General features: G+C 37.8%; 1 protein-coding gene across 1 annotated transcript in view; it reads left to right on the forward strand.

The window, feature by feature from the left end:
* Nucleotides 1-667: 667 nt before the first annotated feature.
* Nucleotides 668-19,951, forward strand: part of LOC105988207 — a 72,265-nt gene continuing 52,981 nt past the window's right edge. The window contains exons 1-7 of the mRNA XM_013019751.1: nt 668-675; nt 2,228-2,384; nt 3,574-3,703; nt 6,644-6,737; nt 8,875-8,981; nt 18,084-18,254; nt 18,929-19,024. Of these exons, the coding sequence (XP_012875205.1) occupies nt 668-675; nt 2,228-2,384; nt 3,574-3,703; nt 6,644-6,737; nt 8,875-8,981; nt 18,084-18,254; nt 18,929-19,024 (763 nt within the window). The remainder of the gene's footprint in view (nt 676-2,227; nt 2,385-3,573; nt 3,704-6,643; nt 6,738-8,874; nt 8,982-18,083; nt 18,255-18,928; nt 19,025-19,951) is intronic.

Consider the following 19,951-nt stretch of genomic DNA (forward strand, 5'->3'; position numbering starts at 1 on the left):
GCATTTGAAGCTCAGAAAAAATAAATTTAAATTAAAAAACCCAGCTTTACAGTCTTGTGTTCTATTTTTCTGAGATTTTAGTTATTGACATCAGGTATTGAAAACTGTGCTATTTATGGATGGAAAGTACTGTCAGGAAAGGGCAAGTCAATAAGAATGATCTGTTTCATAATGATAACAATGATAAAGATATATAACTTTATGAAGCACCTATTACAGGCTCTTTATGCACATCATCTTATTTATTTCTTACCATACTTTGTGGTGCATTTCCATGGTATCGATGTGAAAACCTGAATTTAAAGGGATTCAATAAGACCTCTAAATAGTAGGTGGAAATTGCTGGACCATGTCTACAAACCTGTTGAGAGATGAAGAGGCAAGGGTAACTTTTTAGTGGAAGATTATAGGGCCAGTGCCCTGTACATTCTGTGTTTGTGAGCAAGTATTGAAGGAGTTTCCAGAGCAGAAGCATGGCATCTGAAACTGACCAGTAGGGATGGGACTCCCTGTGGTCTTTATTCTCTTTGAGCCCCTCACCCATACACTTTCCCTCCTTCATCCCATGCCCTCATCACCCTGTTGGATGACTCCACCCAATGACACTCTGCCCCTCATGCCACGCCCCCTCACGTGGTTAACGGTCAGTGCAGACCCCCATAGCGGGATGCTTTGGTAAGTAGGTTCTCTTTGAAGCTCCTTAAGCAAGCCTTATCTCAGATCCTTTGCCGAAAAGAGGGCACAAACTGTGGGACCTCGTAGGCTGAGGGCAATATGCAGTCGGGGTGATGGGAATTAAGGGGTCCCCTAACAAGCAGTCCGGCTTCAATCCTCAGCTCATGGCAAAGGCCAGACCTGAGGAAAAACGCCCACGGGCCTTCAGTAATCCAGAGACTGGAGGTGCCTCCATGATGGTTTCGGTGTGGGGGCGGATGATAGGGGGTGTCACATGTTCACTTCTGCTGGCCCTCTGGCCTCGATTTCTCTCTCTTAAGTAACCACCCGAGGAGGGAGCCCTCAGCCTCTAGCCCTAGGCCCCACTCTTCATCCTCTCCCTCCCTCTGGGGCTTCCTCCTATACAGCTTCCAGGTTGACCGTTAAAAGGTCCTCAACCTCTCCATCTTCTTCTCCCGCCTAGAGGTGGGCCCCGTGACCTCCACCCTCCCACGCAATCCTCTAACGGTCCGCCTGCCATCCTTTGTGTTTATGTTGGCTTAACGTTCTCCTTATAGAAACCTTAGAAAAGAAACTTCCACAGTGGCATTTTAAGATTATTTACATGTTATCAATATTTTTGTTTTCGTCTCTAGGACTGAAGTAAAGTGCTTCGTAACTGAGCGCTACAATGTTATCAGTACAGTTTAGAAGAAGGTATGATAATCTTATGTGCTTGTTTCAAAATATTTCAGTTTGAGGGCTGGGAATGTGGCCTAGTGGTAGAGTGCTTGCCTAGCATGTGTGAAGCCACTGGGTTCGATTCCTCAGTACCACATATACAGAAAAAGCTGGAAGTAGAGCTGTGGCTCAAGTGGTAGAGTGCTAGCCTTGAGCAAAGGTAGCTCAGGGACAGTGCCCATGACCTGAGTTCAAGCCCCAGGACTGGCAAAAAAAATCTGGCAAAGTCAGTTTCGTTCTTCTTTGTTTTTTTCTATTTTTCTATTCTTTATTTTCTTTTACACTATGTTCCTTTGGAATTCTATTTCAACAAATAGAAAACTCCCATCATTTTTATGATAATTAAAATCTAAAAACATGACATTGGTTAGCATGTATTGAAACTAGGTATGCTTTACAACTCATTAGGATTATGACCTTAAAATTATAGGCTATAATTTTATATTCTAAATACTGTTTCTTTTTTTCTTCATGCATTTTTTGTTATTATAAACATAATATACAGAGGGGTTATTAGACTTAAATAAGTCAGATAAAGAGTATATTTCTTTTTGAATAGTCACTCTTTCCTTTGCTCTCTCTGTTTTCCCCTTCGGTCCCACTCACAAGTTGTATAGTTCATTTTCAACAAAGTGTCTAGTGAGTGCCACTGCTATAAATACTACTTTTTATACAAAAATTGCTTGGAATAATATGTTGAAAGTCAATAATCGAAACATTATTTTATGGACTCAAAGAGGTGTTTGGTTGCAGAAAATTTGCACTGAAATGTGTCATTATCAAATTCCAAATTTCTTTGCACTTTCTTCCTATTTCCTTAAATATAAACAAGGCGCACAAGCAACACATTCTACAGCCAAGTGCTTTTGAGTCACCAAGGATCATTGGCTAAAGTATGGCTTGCAGCGCATTGGCAGAAGAAACTCAGAAAGGCTGATATAATTGAATGTAATCTGGAGACAACAGTTCCACAAATTATTTCACCTCAGGTATGTTACTGGTTAAAATATCATAGTAAATGTTAGCCATAACTTCTGGAAGGAAAGCAATTAGAATACATGTATGTCATGAAATAATACTTCCAAGACAATTTTGCTTTTGTAATGATTTAGTTCTGATGCATTTTACTATCTGATTATTAATATTTAAACTATATTAATAAATATTAAACTATTAACATCAAAATATTGAAAATAACAAATATTAATAAGTAGATATAAATACCAATAATTATTATATACATTAATAAAGTAGAAAATGTTCCATGTATTTATGAAAATATATTAGTCCCTGAGGGATAAAGGGTATATTTTATATTTTTAACCTTTCATTATTCTCTATATAAATGCTACTATCTAATAACTGATCCTTAGCAATAAATGAGTGAATAAATGACTAAAGAACAGAAACTATGAAAGATGATTATATATAAAATAGTATGGAATGATCATATAAGCATAAAATAATACTATAAAACAGCTATTAGAATTTGCATTAAGTATCAATATTTTTAAGGTATAGTATGTATAATTTCTAATAGAATTGAAAGGCTGTTATGTGTTCGTCACTGGGCTACACTTTATGTTTCCTATTGTATTTAATCTTCACATCTAGCCCTTGAAATAAACTCTTTTTGATTCAATGAAGCATGGTGGTTATTGGGAACCTTTGAGTTGGTAAAAATTACATTTAGTTCTTCATTAGTTAATAGTTATATTACTTTGGGCACGCCACTTAACGTAGGTGTGTCTAGGTTTTCTTCTCTTGTAAATAGATGTCAAAATTAAATACATTAATGTATGAAAAGCTCTTTGGACAATGGCTAGTGCCAAGGGAGTATGTAATGAATTATAAATATTTTGATTAAAATGAAGTTAAGGGAGGTAATGTAAATCAGCATAAGTTAATGAGCCAAGGCTTTACCCCAAGTTTGCCTGACATCAGAGCCTATATTCTTTCCATAACACTGGCAATAACATGCTCCACTTAAATGCTGTAGTATCAGATTTCTTCTGTTCAATAAGCTAAAAGTGTTTATTATTTTACAACTTGAGGTAAATGCAAATGAGTTTAATTTCAATAAGAATAAGATGCTTTTTAGAGAAAAGAAAATGTTACAATTTACAAACAGGACTAATGAATCTAATTTTTATTTTAATACTTGAAAATGATGAAAAGTTGAACATTGCACTTCGAACTTCAGCACATCTTCTTTTGGGAATTGTTCGAATCTATAGCAGGAAGGTCAAGTACCTTATGGCAGACTGCCAAAAAGCATGCGTTGCAATAAACACGACGTTTCGCACAGGTAAACTTGCAGTGTTAATTTATCTCATCCTTCCTGGTTCCTTCTGTATTTTTCTTTGGCATAGACTCTATTAACTGGCAGTATGCTGTACTTCCAGATGAATATAGTGAATGTAAACTTCAAGTTGATGAAATGTTAGCTTCCATGGTTAAGGACAAATTATATTCTCTCACTTGTTCCTTTCCTGTGTTTATACAAGATTGTGCTGTCCAAAACTTGTAATAAGAAATATGGGGCTGGGAAGGTGGCTCAGTGGTAGAGCGCTTGCGTTGCATGCCAGAGGCCCTGGGTTCGATTCCTCAGCACCACATAAGAAAAAAGCCGGAAGTGGCGCTGTGGCTCAAGTGGTGGAGCGCTAGCCTTGAGCTGAAGAGCTGAGGGACAGCGCCCAGGCCCAGAGTTCAGGCCCCATAACCGGACCAAAAAAAAAAAAAAGAGATACACTTAAGCCCACCACACATGTAGGAAACTGGCATTCTGTATTCTAATGGTTCTTCTAGTTTGTCATATATTTTTGCATTCAAGAGAAATTAGAAATAGTGTGACAGACTGTAAATATCAGAAATGTCATTGTCTTTGGAATTCTTTATATTCTATGTTGCCTCCTATTTACGAAATACTATCCAAATTCCTAAACTTTCCAAAGTGCTATATATATACATATATATGAGTATTTAAAATATAGTGTCTTCAAATTTTAATTTACACAGCATTTGTTCAACATTGAAGACAATCATTTTCTACCTAGTGGAAAAGTCATTTAAACCTCAACCTTAGTGAAGAAGCCATCTTTGTCGTTGCCATTTTCTGAATTATGTTTTTGTACCTGGGGCAGGACATTTTTCCTGAGCTTTTTTGTTCAAGGTTACCTCTCTACCACTTGAGACACAGCTCCATTTTTAGTACCTGATAGGAGATGAGTCTCACTGACTTTCCTGCCTGGGCTGGCTTTGAAACATGATCTTTAATTTTCAGACTCCTAGTAGCTAAGAGTATAGACAAGCACCACCTGTGCCTGGCTAGAACCATTTATTTTTTGGAGGTCTTGGAGTTTGAACTAAGGGCCTCCTTATTGGCTAGGCTTACATGCAGCTCTTTCTTTCTCTTTCTTTTCTTTCTTTCTTTCTTTCTTTCTTTCTTTCTTTCTTTCTTTCTTTCTCTCTTTCTTTCTTTTCTTTCTTTCTTTCTTTCTTTCTTTCTTTCTTTCTTTCTTTCTTTCTTTCTTTCTTTCTTTCTTTCTTTCTTTCTTTCCTTTCTTTCTTTCTTGTCGGTCGTGGGGCTTGAACTCTGGGCTTAGGCGCTGTCCTTGTGCTCTTCAGCTCAAGGCAAGTGCTCTACTGCTTGAGCCACAACACCACTTCCATATCCAGCCCTTTCTACACTGGTTATTTTTGAGATAGGGTCTACCTGTCTATCTAATCATGTTCTTAGAGTGCAGTCCACCTATTTTAGGCTTCACATCATACCTTAGATGACAGGTATCCCCTACCGCAGCAAACTTCTTTCTATCAGGATGGAGTCTCTTGGGTGTCTTGCCCTGGGATGCTTTGGACTGCAATTCTCCCAGTCTCAGACTCCCAAGATGATAGGTATGCCTCACCACACCAAGTTATCTGTTGAGAAGAGATCTCGTGAACTTTTTTTCTACCTAGGCTAGCCTTGAAACTCAACCCTCCTAATCTCAGCCTTCCAGATTATCTAGGATTATCCACTGGTACCCAGTTTATTTTCTGAATCTCTTATAATACCTTTGTAATGCCTTGCATATGAATACCTCAAGCAAATTTGGCCAAGTAGGACTGATATTTTCATATTATTTACTTAAAACATTTGTAGAGGCTTCATGTAGATTTACACCCAAGTATGGTTTACTGATGGACTTATTTCATTTATAATATTGCACAAATAATTATTCATTTTATGCTGTGTGCCAATAATATTAGGCTGTGGGATAGAAGAACAAACAAGGGAAGAAAGTTTCCTTTCACTCTGGTTAGAAACCAAATAATGAAAATGTTTTAAAATTGTAGCAGGAGTTGTAAATTGGGTTTCTGCAATAAAAGAAACATATTTTTGCAATGTAAAATAATAGGCAAGTTCATTTTGATTAGGATCTTTAGGAAAAGCTTTTGCGAGAAGAGAGATTCAAGCTCAAACTTGAAAGAAAAGTACCTAGCTTCAAAATAGTCCCTGGGTAGTGGCATATTAGGAGACGAACCTGCAAGAGAAAAATCTCTTAGGATGAAAAAACATTGGACTCTTTGAGGTAAGAAAAATTCTAATTGTGTCTAATATAATGAGTGAAGAAGAAAGTGTCCTCACATGATACCTGCTCTGCTGGTAGGGCTAAAAGGAGTACATGTTAAAATTTTTGATTTAATTTACATGTATGAAATAAGTTGCTTGCCAGGCACCGGTGGCTCACACCTGTAATCTTAGCTATTCAGGATGCTGAGTTCTGAGGATCATGGCTCAAAGCCAGCCTGAGCAGGAAAGTCTGTGAGACTCTTATCTCCAATAAATCACTCAGAAAACCGAAAGTGGTGCTGTAGCTCATGTGGTAGAGTGCTGGCCTTGAGTTGAAGAGCTGAGGGACAGCGCCCAAACCCAGAGTTAAAACCCCATGACCGTAAAAAAAAAAAAAGAAGTTGTACAAAGGAGTTGCCATTCATCAAAGTAGTTCAGGAATACAGTACATCTTGATCAATGTCATCCATTTCAACATTCTGTCCCACCCCTCCCAACCTACCCCTTCCCTTACTTTCAAAGCTTATGCTGGTTACTTTATAGAGAATGGACTGCATAGGGCCAGGAATGGGTATAGGGAAACCAGCTAAAGAGAGTAAGCAACAGTCAAGTGAGGGACAGTATATATTATCTGAGAAGTTCTTGTTTTATGTAGCATCCCTGTTTATTGAATGTTTTTCATATATTTTTCAGAAGTGATTGATCTCCCAAGACAACACTTGGAAGCACAATATGATTCTATCACATTAAGAGAAGAATTTCATGATTTTGAATTTGAGAATATAAAGTAAATCACATTATTTTCTTTATTTTTTCTTTGATTTTCTTAATGTTTTGCTGTTTTCATGTTCACATTTCTTTGAGGTCAAGGGAATTTAGGTTCTGAACAAGTGTATATATACATCTATATTTATGTGTATGTTTGTATAGCTGACAAAGATTTAAAGTTAGTGTGGAATGTCAGCTTGCAGAAATAAAATGCATCATTGTACTTAATATAATTTGCAAAGTTAACAGTATATTTAACAATTCATTCATGGGTGTTCATTGTATGCTTCTCCTGTGCCAGGTGCTCTTTCAGGAACTGAAGACAAATCCATGAATAAAACACAGCTTCTGACTTCATAGATTAAATTTACAGTTATTTTGAGTACACTAACAAAAATCAAGCAAATCTATATACAATATTCCAGGAGAGGATTAGATACTCAACATGAAGGGAATTAATAAGTGTTGTAAAATGCAAAAGACTTTGTGTTAGGATGATCAGGAGAGAATTTCTTTTCTTTTCTTTTTAGTCATGGGCCTTGAACTTAGGGCCTGGGTACCGTCCCTGAGCTCCTTTTTCTCAAGGCTAGCACTCTACCACTTGAGCCTCAGCTCCACTTCTGGGTTTTGATTAGAGATAAAAGTCTTACAGTGACTTTTCTGCCAGGGCTGGCTTCGAATTGTGATCATCAGATCTCAGCCTCCTGAGTAGCTAGTATTACAGCCGTGAGCCACCAGTCCCCAGCAATCATGAAAGAATTTTATAAGTTGAGAATACATCATTCAGTAAGGTCGAGAAAGAATGCTCCAGGCAGAATAAGCGAAAAAGGTCCTAAGCAAGAATGCAAGTAATATTGGAGTGGAGAATGAGAAGCTGACTGGTAGAGAAATGAGGTCAGAGAGGTAGCAGGAAGTCCAGGTCATATGGGATGTTGCAGATACAGTGAGACTTTTATTAAATAAGGAAACATAGGTGTTGAATAGAGAACAGAATCTGACTTAAGCTTGTTGAGCTTACATGCTCCTTCTGGCTTACTGTTAGGGGGCAAGGAAACAAAGAACTTGTGAGAAGATTATTGTAGCAAGAGGACCAATTGAAAGTAGATAGTATCGGTGATGAATTTTCAGCCTTCATCTTAGTAAAGTTGTAGCAGTCAAATTATGAATATGTATGAAAATCAGAGCTATCAGTATTTACTGATGAATAAGGCTCTGAGAGAAAGAAGTAAAGGATGACTCTGATTGGGGGCAAGAAGATGAAGTTACTACCTAATAAAATTAGGACACTTAGGGAAGGACCCATTTAGAAAGAGAGAGAAGGAAGCTAGGTTTTAGATAATGTATGGCTTTGCTTTCAATGTGTGCATTACATTTCATATGTTGAAACTAATGCCTAAGGTGATGGTATTAAAAATGGGGATTTGGATGATGATTAAGTTCGGAAGGCCCTCATGCCTTTGTAAGAGATGCCTAAGGCAGCTTCTTTACACCTTCTACCACTTGCAAATATAACAACAAGGTGCCTCTGTGCAACTGGCCCTTACTAGATACTGAATCTTCTGGCACCTTGATATTGAACTTCCCAAAGTCCAGAGCAATGAGCTCAAGAAGTTTCTGTTGCTTATAAATTACTCAGTGCAATGTGTTTTGTTACAACATCTCCAAGTCTAGGAAGGCAATTTTCCAGGTTCCAGAAATCAGAGTCCAGTGAGGTTATGCTTCCTGGTTCATAGCAGCCTTTTCCCTGTGTCTTTATATGGTGAAAGGAAGGGAGATAGTAGCAGGAGCCATCATAAGGCCACTAATATCATTCATGAAAGCAGAGCCCTCATGACCTGGCCACCTGACTAAGGCCTAATACCATCACTTTGGTGATTAGGATTAACATGGATTTGGAGAGAACACACATTAAATCTACAGCTGCTCCAAATGCTGTGGGTGAACACAGGTATGATAAAGGCTGAGAATCAGCACTGAGTTTTCCAGGCCAGAATTTATTTGTGCATATCATATATTAAAACCTTGCATGACAAAAAGAGTATTCAAACTCTCCTATATCTTTATTTATAAATCTTGGCTTGTTGTAAAATTTCTTGGCATGCTTTAAAATAACTTTACTTTTCATATGTTTTCTTCAAACCTATATTTTTCTTTAGTGTTCTTGATGTTTTAGAACAGTTATCTCACCACCAAAGCAGACCAGAAGAAATTACCCTTAAAGAAGATTATGGTTGTGTTCTATACTTTCAGGCTGACAGCTTTGGTGAGCAGAATGAAAATTATGTCATAATCAATTTTAGCTGTATTTTTGTATTGAAACAACCAGTAGAAGTATCTATAGAATGGATATTTTATTGTTTAAGTACAAGCCCAATAAAATGTCAATGCCAGGTCTTAAGATGCTCTTCCTGTCTCTGTGTACAAGACTTTAATGAATTCTTACTATATGTCAGAGGCTGTCATAGACATCTGTACTACAGCTTTAAAAAGCAGATCCTGCTCTCAGGGAGCTTCAGACTTGGAAGAGAAACAGACAGATGCTATAGTTAATCCATATAGAAGGTTTTCTCTGTATGCTGCACAAAATACCTTCAAATACCATATCTCCTCTACTGTATGATAATTATCAGGTGTAAAATACAGATGTTAAATTGACTTGGGGGTCAGCAGGAGGAAATAATCACCACATTGAATGCTTAGAATATTTATGATACAAAATTGGACTTTTGGGGTGTTTTTTATTCTGTGATACTGGGGTTTGTTTGAACTCAGAGCCATTTGCTTGCTAGGCAAGAGAGTGACCTATTATGCTACATATACAGGCCTTGATTCTTTGATTACATTTTTTTGCTGCCAGTCCTGAGGCTTGGACTCAAGGCCTGGACATACAGCTTTTGTGCTCAATGCTAGCACTCTACCACTTGAGCCACAGCTACCCTTCTGGCTTTTTTGGTTTCCTACCTTGGCTGGATCCTCAGATCTCAGCATCTTGAGTAGCTTACAGATGTGAGTCACTAATGCCTGGCATGCTTTGATTACTTATGATACAAAAAAGGGTCTTGGCTTTTCTTTTATAAAATGTGTGAAGGAAATTTTGTGCTATTATTTTGTTGCAAGTTTCCTATGGCTTTAGCTCTTGAATATTATTTTTCACATTTCCCTATCATTCACACACTTGGTCTTTTAATAGTGCAGAAATCCTTTCCAATTCCTTTTTAATTTTATTTTTGTTTTTAAAATATTATATATATATTTATTGTCAAGGTAATGTACAGAGGAGTTACAGTTACATAAGTAAGGTAAGAAGTACATTTCTTGTCAAACTTGTTGCCAATTCCTTACATACTCATTTTTCTTTGACTTTTTATCTGTATTTAATTTGCCTTTTCTACTATGTTTACTCTGTCTTCAAGACCTGATATTTTATGCTCTTTCTATGCTCTCTGTGAATCTTTCTATTTCATTTTTCATCTCCAAGACATTTGTTTGAGGGGGGATTTCTACCTCTTTCCTGAAATTCTTTTTGCATGTATTGCACTGAGTTCATTTATGTATATCTTCGTTGAAGTCTCTTAGGCATTTAACTGTTTTGTCTTTGAGCTCATTTAGCTGTTTATGCGTATTTTCTTAGTATTAGTTTAAATTTTTATCCATATTCTTGTTGGATTTCGATTTTTGTTTGTTGTCTCTTTGTGTTTATATATATATGCTTTTTAAATTGGCTTACATCAGTTATGCAGTTGAGCAGATTTCATTGTTTCATCTCCATACGTTTACATTGTATTCCAATCAATTTCATCCCCTCTGTCACATTCCCTGAACCATTCCCTCTAAGAAATAGCATTTCCAGTAGGTTTCTTTGCTATGTTTTCTAGGTGAGAATAATCTACTTTGACCCTATGTGATCTTCTTTATCCTCCTTTCAGGCATGCCCTGCTCCCAGCAATCCCTACCCACACACAGTCTATTTCTCTTAGTTCCCCTCCTTCTATTGATCATAAGCTTTTGTGAAGTTTCTCTGTGCTATTCTCATATATATTTGCCATAAGTTACAAAGTTAATTTCCCCTTTCCCTTTCCTGAGTGGTCTCCTAACTTGGTTCATGTTTTATAGTTAGCCATGTAAGTAATTATGTATATAGGTACTTATTCTTATGTACAGAAGTATGAAAGTCCTTTAAGTTTAGTTATCACAAATAAGTGAAAACCATTGATATTTCATGTTTTGTGGTTGTCTTGTCTTGCTCAGTAGGATATCCTCTAGCAAGATCCAGTTTTCTACAAATGAAATGGTTTCATTTTTCTTTATGGATGCATACTATTCCATCATAGCTTCTTAATCCACACATCTATTGTTGGACACCTCAGTTGATTTCATCACTTGGTTACTGTGAACAGTGTTGTTTATGGTATACTGATATACTCTCCTTCAGATATAAGCCCAGAAGTGATTGATGGGGTCATGTGAAAAATCTATTTTTAGACTTTTGAGGAATTTCCGTACTGATTCCCACAGAGGATGCACTAGTTTACATTCCCAACAACAGTACACCAGGGAATGCTCTTTGCCAGTACCCTGTCTAGAATTTTTTTCCTTGGTAGCTGTGATTCTGGCTGAAGTGAGGTAAAAGTTTCAGTGTTGTTTTGATTTCAATTTCTTTTTTTTACCTTATTATTGAGATTAGATGATTACATAAATTTCACATATTTCACAGTATTGTGGAATAGTGATAAAGTCATAAACACATTTTAACCTTCACAAGGCAAATTGTCATTATCATGGTCTATAAAGTTTGTGAATTCTTGAGCTTTGACAATACAACTATTTCTTCCACATCAGGTGATATGTACATTTCTTTCCTTTTGCTTAGCTTAAACTGTTCCCTCTTTCCCTCCCATCGCTGTCTTTTGAGTTGCTTAGTTCACTTTCATCTATGTCCAGTGCAGCTGATGGGCCCCTGTGTTGTATGTTTTCCCATTTCCCTCTGATTCTGTGCCCTCCTCCTAGCTTCCCGCTTCCCTCCATTGCACCCATATATATATATATATATATATATATATATATATGTCTGTCTATCTATCTATCTATCTATCTATCTATCTACCTATCTATCTATCTATATTTCATATATGTGGTCAAAAACATGGAGTCATTTAACAATGATATGACAAAATGAGCAGCTTTGTTTCTCCAGTCCTGTTTACTTTGCCATATCTCCTTGCATTTTAGCTTTAGCATCCACATAGCAGGGAGACCATGTGCCGTTTGTCTCTTTGCTCTTGGCTTACCTCGCTCAAAATGATTTGCTTTAGTTCCATCCATTTCCCTGCAAATGCCATTATATTGTCCTTTCTAATGTCTGCATAATATTCCATTGTATATAGGTACCACAATTTTTGGATCCACTCGTCTGTAGTGGGGCACCTGGGTTGTTTCCATATCTTGGCTATTGTGAACAGTGCTGCCATGAACACAGAAGTGCATGTGTCCTTGTATCCTGGTTCCTGTTGCTCAGGGTAGATGCCTAGAAGTGGTATGGCTGGGTCATAGGGGAGGTCTATATTTAGCTTTCTGAGATATCTCAGAAAATGATCCTATCTCAATAAGATCATTAAATAGATCATTTACATCCTTCGTTAAGTTAATTCCTAGATACTTTATTTTTTTTGAGGTTCTTGTGAATGGGGTTGTTTTCTTGATTTCCCTGCTTTCCAAAGTGGTGGTATTAGTGTATATTCCCACCAGCAATGCAGAAGGATTCCTCTTTCTCCACATTCCCTCCAGCAATCATTGTTGGCTGAATTTAGGATGTGGGCCATTCAGACTGCGGTAAGGTGGTATCTCAGGGTTGTTTTTATTTGCATTTCCTTTATAGCCAAGGATGGTGAACATTTCCTCATGTGTTTCTTTGCCATTTTTATCTCTTCTTCTGAGAAGTCTCTCTTTAGCTCCCTTGCCCATTTCGTGATTGGTTTGTTAGATTTGGGAGGGGTTAGTTTCTTGAGTTCCCTGTATATAGTGGATATTAGGTCCTTGTCTGATATATTGCTGGTAAATATTTTTCCCCAATTAGTTGGCTGCCTTTCTAGTTTGCTATTTCTTTAGCTGTGCAGAAACTTTTTAATTTAAGGTAGTCCCATTTGTTGAGTCTCTCTCCAATTTGTTGTGACCCTAGGACTCTGTTCAGGAAGTTACTGCCTGTGTTTATAAGTTCAAATGTCTCTCCTACTCTGTCCTGCAGTAGTTTCAGGGTATCAGGTTTGATGTTAAGGTCTTTAATCTATTTTGAGTTGATTTTAATGCATGGTGACAGGCTGGGGTCCACTTTTACTTTTCTGCATGTGGCTGCCTAGTTTTCCCAGCATCAGTAGTTGAAGAGGCTATGCTTCTTCCACTGTATGTCATTGGCTCCTTTGTCAAGTATCAACTGACTACGTATGCAGTTCTATTTCTGGGTCTTCTAAGCTGTTCCATTGGTCTTTGGGTCTCAAAGACAGTGCCAAGCTGTCTTTGTTATTATGGCTCCATAGTAGAATATGAAATCTGGTATTATGATCCCTTTGATATTATGGCTTTATAGTAGAGCTTGAAATCTGGTATCATGATCTCTACCACATTCTTTCTTTTGTCTAGAATTGCTTTGGCTATTTTAGGTCTTTTGTTGTTCCATATGAATTTTTGGACTGTTTTCTCTATTTCAGTAAGTACATCATTGGGGAATTGCATTGAAATTTTATGTATCAATTTTGGCAGTATGGCCATTTTCACTATATTAATTCTGCCTATCAAAGAAAATGGGAGGTCTTTCCATTTTCTGGTATCCTCTATGATTTTTTAAGGCTTTTATAGTTTTCATTAGATAGATCCTTTACATCTTTAGTTAGGTTAATTCCTAGATACTTTTTTTTTGAGGTAATTGTGAATGGGGTTGTTTTCTTGATTTCCCTTTCTGCTTGTACATTGTTGGCATCAAAAAAGCAACTGATTTTTGTGTGTTAATTTTGTACCCTGCTACTTTGCCCTTATTGTATTTGGATATATCTTTTCCTGTAAGTTTGAGAGTCTTTGGTTAACATATTTGGGTACATCAGTGTTTGGAGAGTATAGATTGACAATGGTGGTATCCTCTTCTTGGATTGTTCCCTATATTACTATATAGTGACCTTCTTTGTCTTTTCATAAAGATTTTAATGTAAAGTTCATTTTATCAGCTGGAAACTCCTGCCTTCTTGCTGGGAGCATTTGCATGATAGGTCTTCCTCCATCCTCTCACTCGGAGTTTGCTTTTATCTTTGGCTGTGAGGTGGGTGTCTTGAAGACAGCAAATTGATGGATCTTGTTTTCTGATCCAACCTGTAGTTTTTTTCTTTTGATTGATGAATTGTATCAATTAATGTTTATGGTTATTATAGAGAGGCATATTGTGCTTCCTGGCATTTTCTTGATTTCCTAAGTTTTTTTTCTTTCCTTTCCTCCTGTGTTTACTAAGTTGGTCTCCTAGTGATATCTATCTGGTATGGATCCCTGATCTTGATGTTTTCTTCAGATTGTAATCCACCTCTTAATATTCTTTGTAATGCTGGCTTATTGGTTTTGATTTCATTTAGTTTTTATTTACTATTTAAAATTTTAGTTTCACTGTTAAATGCGAATTCTAGCTTTGCTGGATATACCAGTCTGGGCTGGCAGTTATTGGTTCGCAGGGCTCAGACGGTACTTTCCCAGGCTTTCCTTGCATTCAGTGTCTGTGTGAAGAGATCTGCAGTGATTCTCCCTTTTCCCCATTGTAGTATAGCTCCCTTTTTGCTTTTGCTGTGTGCAAGATTGTTTCTTTATTGCTAAAATCTAGAATTTTTACTATAATATGCCTATCAGTGTTCCTCCTCGGATCTTGCTTGGTAGGTGTTCTGTAAGCCTCTGTTATGTAGGTAAGATTTTCTCTTTTAAGACTGGGGAAATTTTCAGTGATGATCTTATTGAATAAGTGTTGCATTCCTTTATTCTGGTATTCCTTCCCTTTGTCCATCCCAGTTATATGAAGGTTAAATTTCTTGGCACTGTCTGCTTGTTCTTAGACTTCCCTTTGGCATATTTTGAGTGTTTTTTTTCCATATCTGTAACTTTTTTCCCCAGTGCCTGCATTTTGTCTTCAGCATCTGATGTTTTATTTTCCATTTCATTCTCACTCTATTAACTGTGGCTTCCACTGTGGTTTGCATGGAGGAAATTGAATTTTGCATAGAGGAAATTGAGCAATTTATAATTTCTATGTCGTTTCTCAGAGTATTATCTTTTAGCAAGGTGTGTACTGCATCTAGTTTTGAATGCATTTCTTGCTTGAAATCCCGGATATCTTTTGATAATTCATTCCTTTGTTCTTTAAATTTCGGAACCGTTTCTCATTTTAATTCTTGAGTCACTGCTTCTATTATCTCTTGGATATAGCATTCATCTTCCATTTCTTTTTTGCTTCCACTGGCGTTCTTCCCTGGGTGGTTGCTGGTCTTTGGGTCTGGTTTGCTGTCTTGGCTATTGATAAATCTTGTAATTTTTTGCTGTGATTTTCGTATGTGGATTCAGGGATTATTGGAGACCAATTCCAGACTCTGTTTTGGTCACTAAGTGGCTGCCTTTGTTTTGTTCTGGATTTGTTCCTGGATCAATTGATGTAGCTTGCTCTTGGCCCTGGGCTGGTTGAGAGTACTTTACCTGGCCTCAGTTCTGTTGGTGGAGGGGCTGTTTTCCAGCTGCTGGTCTGTCTCACCTAGGGATTATTCTTGTTAGATTCTGGTGAGCAGACACACTCTACCCTGTGCTGTGCTGTGCGCTCAGATCCTGACCAGTCAGGAACAAGTGGTTAGGACAGCTCAGGCTCCTGCCTGGGACACAGGTAGGGCTGGGTGGGCAGACACACTCCACCATCTGCTTCATTGCTCACTCAGATCCTGACCAGTCAGGGACAAGCGGGTAAGATAGCTCAGGTTCCTGCCTGGGACACAGGTGGGGCTCCTTCAGCTGCCTACTGGAGATACCAGGCAGTTCCCACCTTCAGTCAAGGACCAGCAGCCTAGATTGCTCTCCTTCCCTCCCAGGGGACTCTTGGTCAAGCCTGGAGGGCTGGGTGTGCTCACTGGTTGCTGGTGTGGTTGTGCAATTCCCAGCTTCCATATGACCTGTAGCCCAGGTGGTGGGGGAGGGGTTCAAGTCAAGTTCTGGGGGTTACCACCAGTACTGCTTTCCTGTGGCGGGGGTGGGTCGGGTGGGGGTAAGTGTCCCTTGTGAGGTACTCACTTATCCTGGAGCTGGTTGCGAGTTGTCCAGCAGTGCTGTGGCAGATCACTGTTTTCGTGCACTGCAGGTTGCTGGTCATCAGTTCATTGAGATGCTTGTAGGCTGTGCTGGGTGGTGGTGTAAGCTGGGTCTGTGTTTCACAGTCTCTGCCACTGTTTGTGCTCTCTGGGTCTGTGCTGCAGGTGTTTTTGCAGTGGCCTTCTACGGGTCAGGCTGCTGTGGTTCTGGGGTCTCCACCGCTGCCGCGGTCCGGGTTGCTTCTGCAGGACCATGCAGGGCTGTGCTGTGGGCCTGGAGTTCCCCTCCACTGGCACAGACCTAGCTGCTTCCACAGGATGGAGTGGAGAGGAGTTGCGCTGCAGGGAGGGGTGGGGAAGCAATCTTTGTGTGGGTTCTGAGCTCCAAGTTTTCTGTTTGCACTATCCGGGTAGGCGCCAGCTCTTGGGGTGTCTTCTGGGACTCTTTGGACCATTGTGGCTCTGTGGGCCCTAGTGGGCCCCAGGCTGGGCCGCTTGGGCAGCTTGGCACAGAGCAGTGCCACCAGCAAGGGGTGGAGGAAGGGTCTTCTCGCTTTAGCATCTTTGTATAGGTTCTGAAGTTATTTTTCCTTTCCTGTTTTTTTTCACTTCCTGTATCTCTCTGAGTATTCACCTTTTTGTTGTTGTCCGTCTCTTGGAGAAATGGAGCGTTGAAACCCAAATTCTATTTGTTTGGAGAGAGCTGTGGTGTTTCCCTACTGTTCCCTTGCCATATTGGCCCCCCTCCTCTGATTTCAATTTCTTTATGGCTAAAGATGTTCAATACTTTTCCATGTATGGGTTTGTCATCTGCATTTTTGTGTCATCTGTTCAGTTTTCTTGCCATTTGTTGATAGGATTGCTTGCACTTTGCTCTATAATTTCTTGAGTTTTCTGTATATTTTGGATGTCAGTCTTTTGCCTGTTGAATAGCTAGCAAAGATTTTTCTCCCATTCTTTGGGTTGTTGTTTGGTTCATATGGTTTGCTCTTTGGTTGTGCAGAAATTCATTTATTTGATACATTCCCATTTGTCAACTCAAGTTCCATCCTCTTGGGGTCTGGACTCTTCTTTAAAAATAATTTATTGTGGGCTGGGAAGGTGGCTCAGTGGTAGAGTGCTTGCCTTGCATGCATGAGGCCCTGGGTTCGATTCCTCAGCACCACATACGCAAAAAAAAAAAAGCCGGAAGTGACACTGTGGCTCAAGTGGTAGAATGCTAGCCTTGAGCTGAAGAGCTGAGGGACAGCACCCAGGCCCAGAGTTCAGGCCCCACGACTGGACCCCCCTCAAAAAAATTTATTGTGCTTTTATCTTCCAGGATTTTCCCTACATTTCCTGTAGTAGATTTAAAGTTTTAGATTTTTACTTTGAGGTTCTTCTTCAACTAGAATTAATTTCTGTACAGAGACATAGAGGTCCAGTTTCAGTCTACTGCAGCAATATTTGTTGAAAAGAATGTCTTTTTTACCTCATGTATTTTTTGCTCTTTTGACAAAAATATGTTGGCTGTGTGTGACTTTATTTCTGGATCATTTTTTAGCTGTTATATTGTTCTTTGTATTGAAATGAGTATTTAATAAAAAAAAATGTAGCTTCTTGCCGGGTGCTGGTGCCTCATGCCTGTATTCCTAGCAACTTAGGAGGCTGAGATCTGAGCATCACAGTTTAAAGCTAACCTTGGCAAAAAAGCCCATGAGACTCTTATATCCAATTAGCTACCAAAAAGCCAGAAGTAGAGCTGTGGCTCAAGTGGCAGAGTTCTAGCCTTGGGAAAAATATGTCAGGAACAGACAGGCCCTGAGTTTAAGTCCCAGGACAGGCAAAAATAACTAGATATATGTATATATATGTATGTATTATATATAGTTTTTTATATATGTATGTATATATATATATATATATATATCAGACTCACTAAGTGTCCTCAGTTGCATAATTGAAATAATTTCTTCTATTTTCCTTGGACTGAGACTGGATTGTATTAGATATCTCAATTTCTTCTTACTCCTAAAGTATTGCCCTAGGACTAATTAGCATTAATGATATTTATTTAGGGGGAGAAATTGAAACTGTAAGAAGCCATAGCTTAACTGGTGACAACATGTTGCTGAACTCTAGTTTACCATCACTTGAACATAGTCCTGAAAGCCACGTTAAACAAAAATCTTTCATTTGTGACCTTGGAGATGGATTTGGAGATGAAGGAAATGCAGAAGCAATGATAGGTTTGTTTTATTTTAATTGTATAGACATAAAATCTGTACTTAAATCAAATTATTAAAATACATTAGTGGATTTATTCCATTGTAACATAATTAGTTTTGTCAAAATAAAGTTTCTAGGTTATACGTCAACTAATTTTTTACATGACTTTCCAAAGAAATCTATGATATAATTAGACCTAATTAGTCAAATCTGTAACACATTTGTCATTGAGGTTGCAATTTAGTGTCTGTTCTTATATTTTATGAATTGCTCATTGGTGTAGATGAAGGAATAAGCATATGCCTCACAAAATATGTATTCTAAATCTATTTAGAAATCAACATTATGTGTAAAATCAATGTGTTTGCATTTCTAAACATATTTAGAAATCATAATCTGAAATATCACAAATTGTGGGAGCAGCTATGCTAAATTATTTTCTATTATTTGATATAATATTTTCATATTTATATTATATGTATAAAATTACAGAAATATTGTTGGCAAATTTTGAGAAATCATATTGATAAATTGTATAGACTTCAAACTGTATCAACTGTATTGTTAGAATTTTAGTTTGTTTAGAAACAGTTTATCTCTTCACAAAGCTTTTCATAAAATAACGTACACAAAATTTTAGTGAACAAATGACAATTTAAGTCTGTATGACAAAGGTATTTGTTGGATTTTAAAGATAATTTACTGCAAGGATATCAGAGTGACCTGTTAGAAGACATTCATTTCAACGTGAAAGTTTCACCGATTGCTGGTCCTCCCAATATTACAGTTGGTATGATAAAGCTCTTTTGGTGTATATAAAATTTGAATATTATTCAAATTAAGCCTCAGAACTTTTGAATTTGAGTAACATGATAGTATAGTGAAAGGTATTAAGTAGGATCATACCTTTCATTCCCTTATTTTGCCTCCAGATTGTATAAAATAGGGCATTGAAAAATGTTCATTGAAAAGTATTTGTCTAGAATTCCATTAATTTTGAAAGTACAGTTAAATATGCTGCCCAAATAATGTGCTTTTAAGTCTTGATTATTATATATATATGCTATATATGTTATATATGTTATCTGTAACACACATATATAAAACATAAAGCTAGAGGCTGGTGGTTCTTGCTTGTAAACTTACCTACTAAGGAATCCGAGACCTGAGGATTGCAGTTCAAAGCCAGCCTAGGCACAAAAATCTATGAGACACTTATCTCCAATTAACCAGCAAAAAGTCCCAAGTGGAGGTATGTGTAAGCTGTAGAACTCTAGCCTCTAGTGAAAAAGCTGAGCCAGATTGTGAGATCCTGAGTTCAAGCCCCAGTACTAATCAAGCTCTGTTACGTAGTAAGAAAAATCTATCACTAGTAGGATATGATGATCTACATAATTTGAGAGAAATTATAAGTGTGGTAATATTTTTCCAGCTTAAAAATTCTTAAAAAATACTGAGGATAAGTTGAAGTTGAGGGTGAGTTTTCTTCAGAATTAAAGTATAATTAGGCTTGACAACAGTGGCTCATGTCTGTTATCCTAGCAACTCTATAAGCTTAGATCTGAGGCTTGTGATTGAAGCCAGCCTGGGCAGGAAGTCCATAAAATAATTATCTCCAATAAACTACCATATAAAAGCTGGAAGGAGAGCTGTGGCTCAAGTGGTAGAGGACTAGCCTTGAGAGAAAAAAATACAGGGATAGTGTTCATGCCCTGAG

This window comes from Dipodomys ordii, unplaced genomic scaffold (assembly GCF_000151885.1).
Source record: "Dipodomys ordii isolate 6190 unplaced genomic scaffold, Dord_2.0 Scaffold47, whole genome shotgun sequence".
Taxonomy (NCBI): Eukaryota; Metazoa; Chordata; class Mammalia; order Rodentia; family Heteromyidae; genus Dipodomys; species Dipodomys ordii.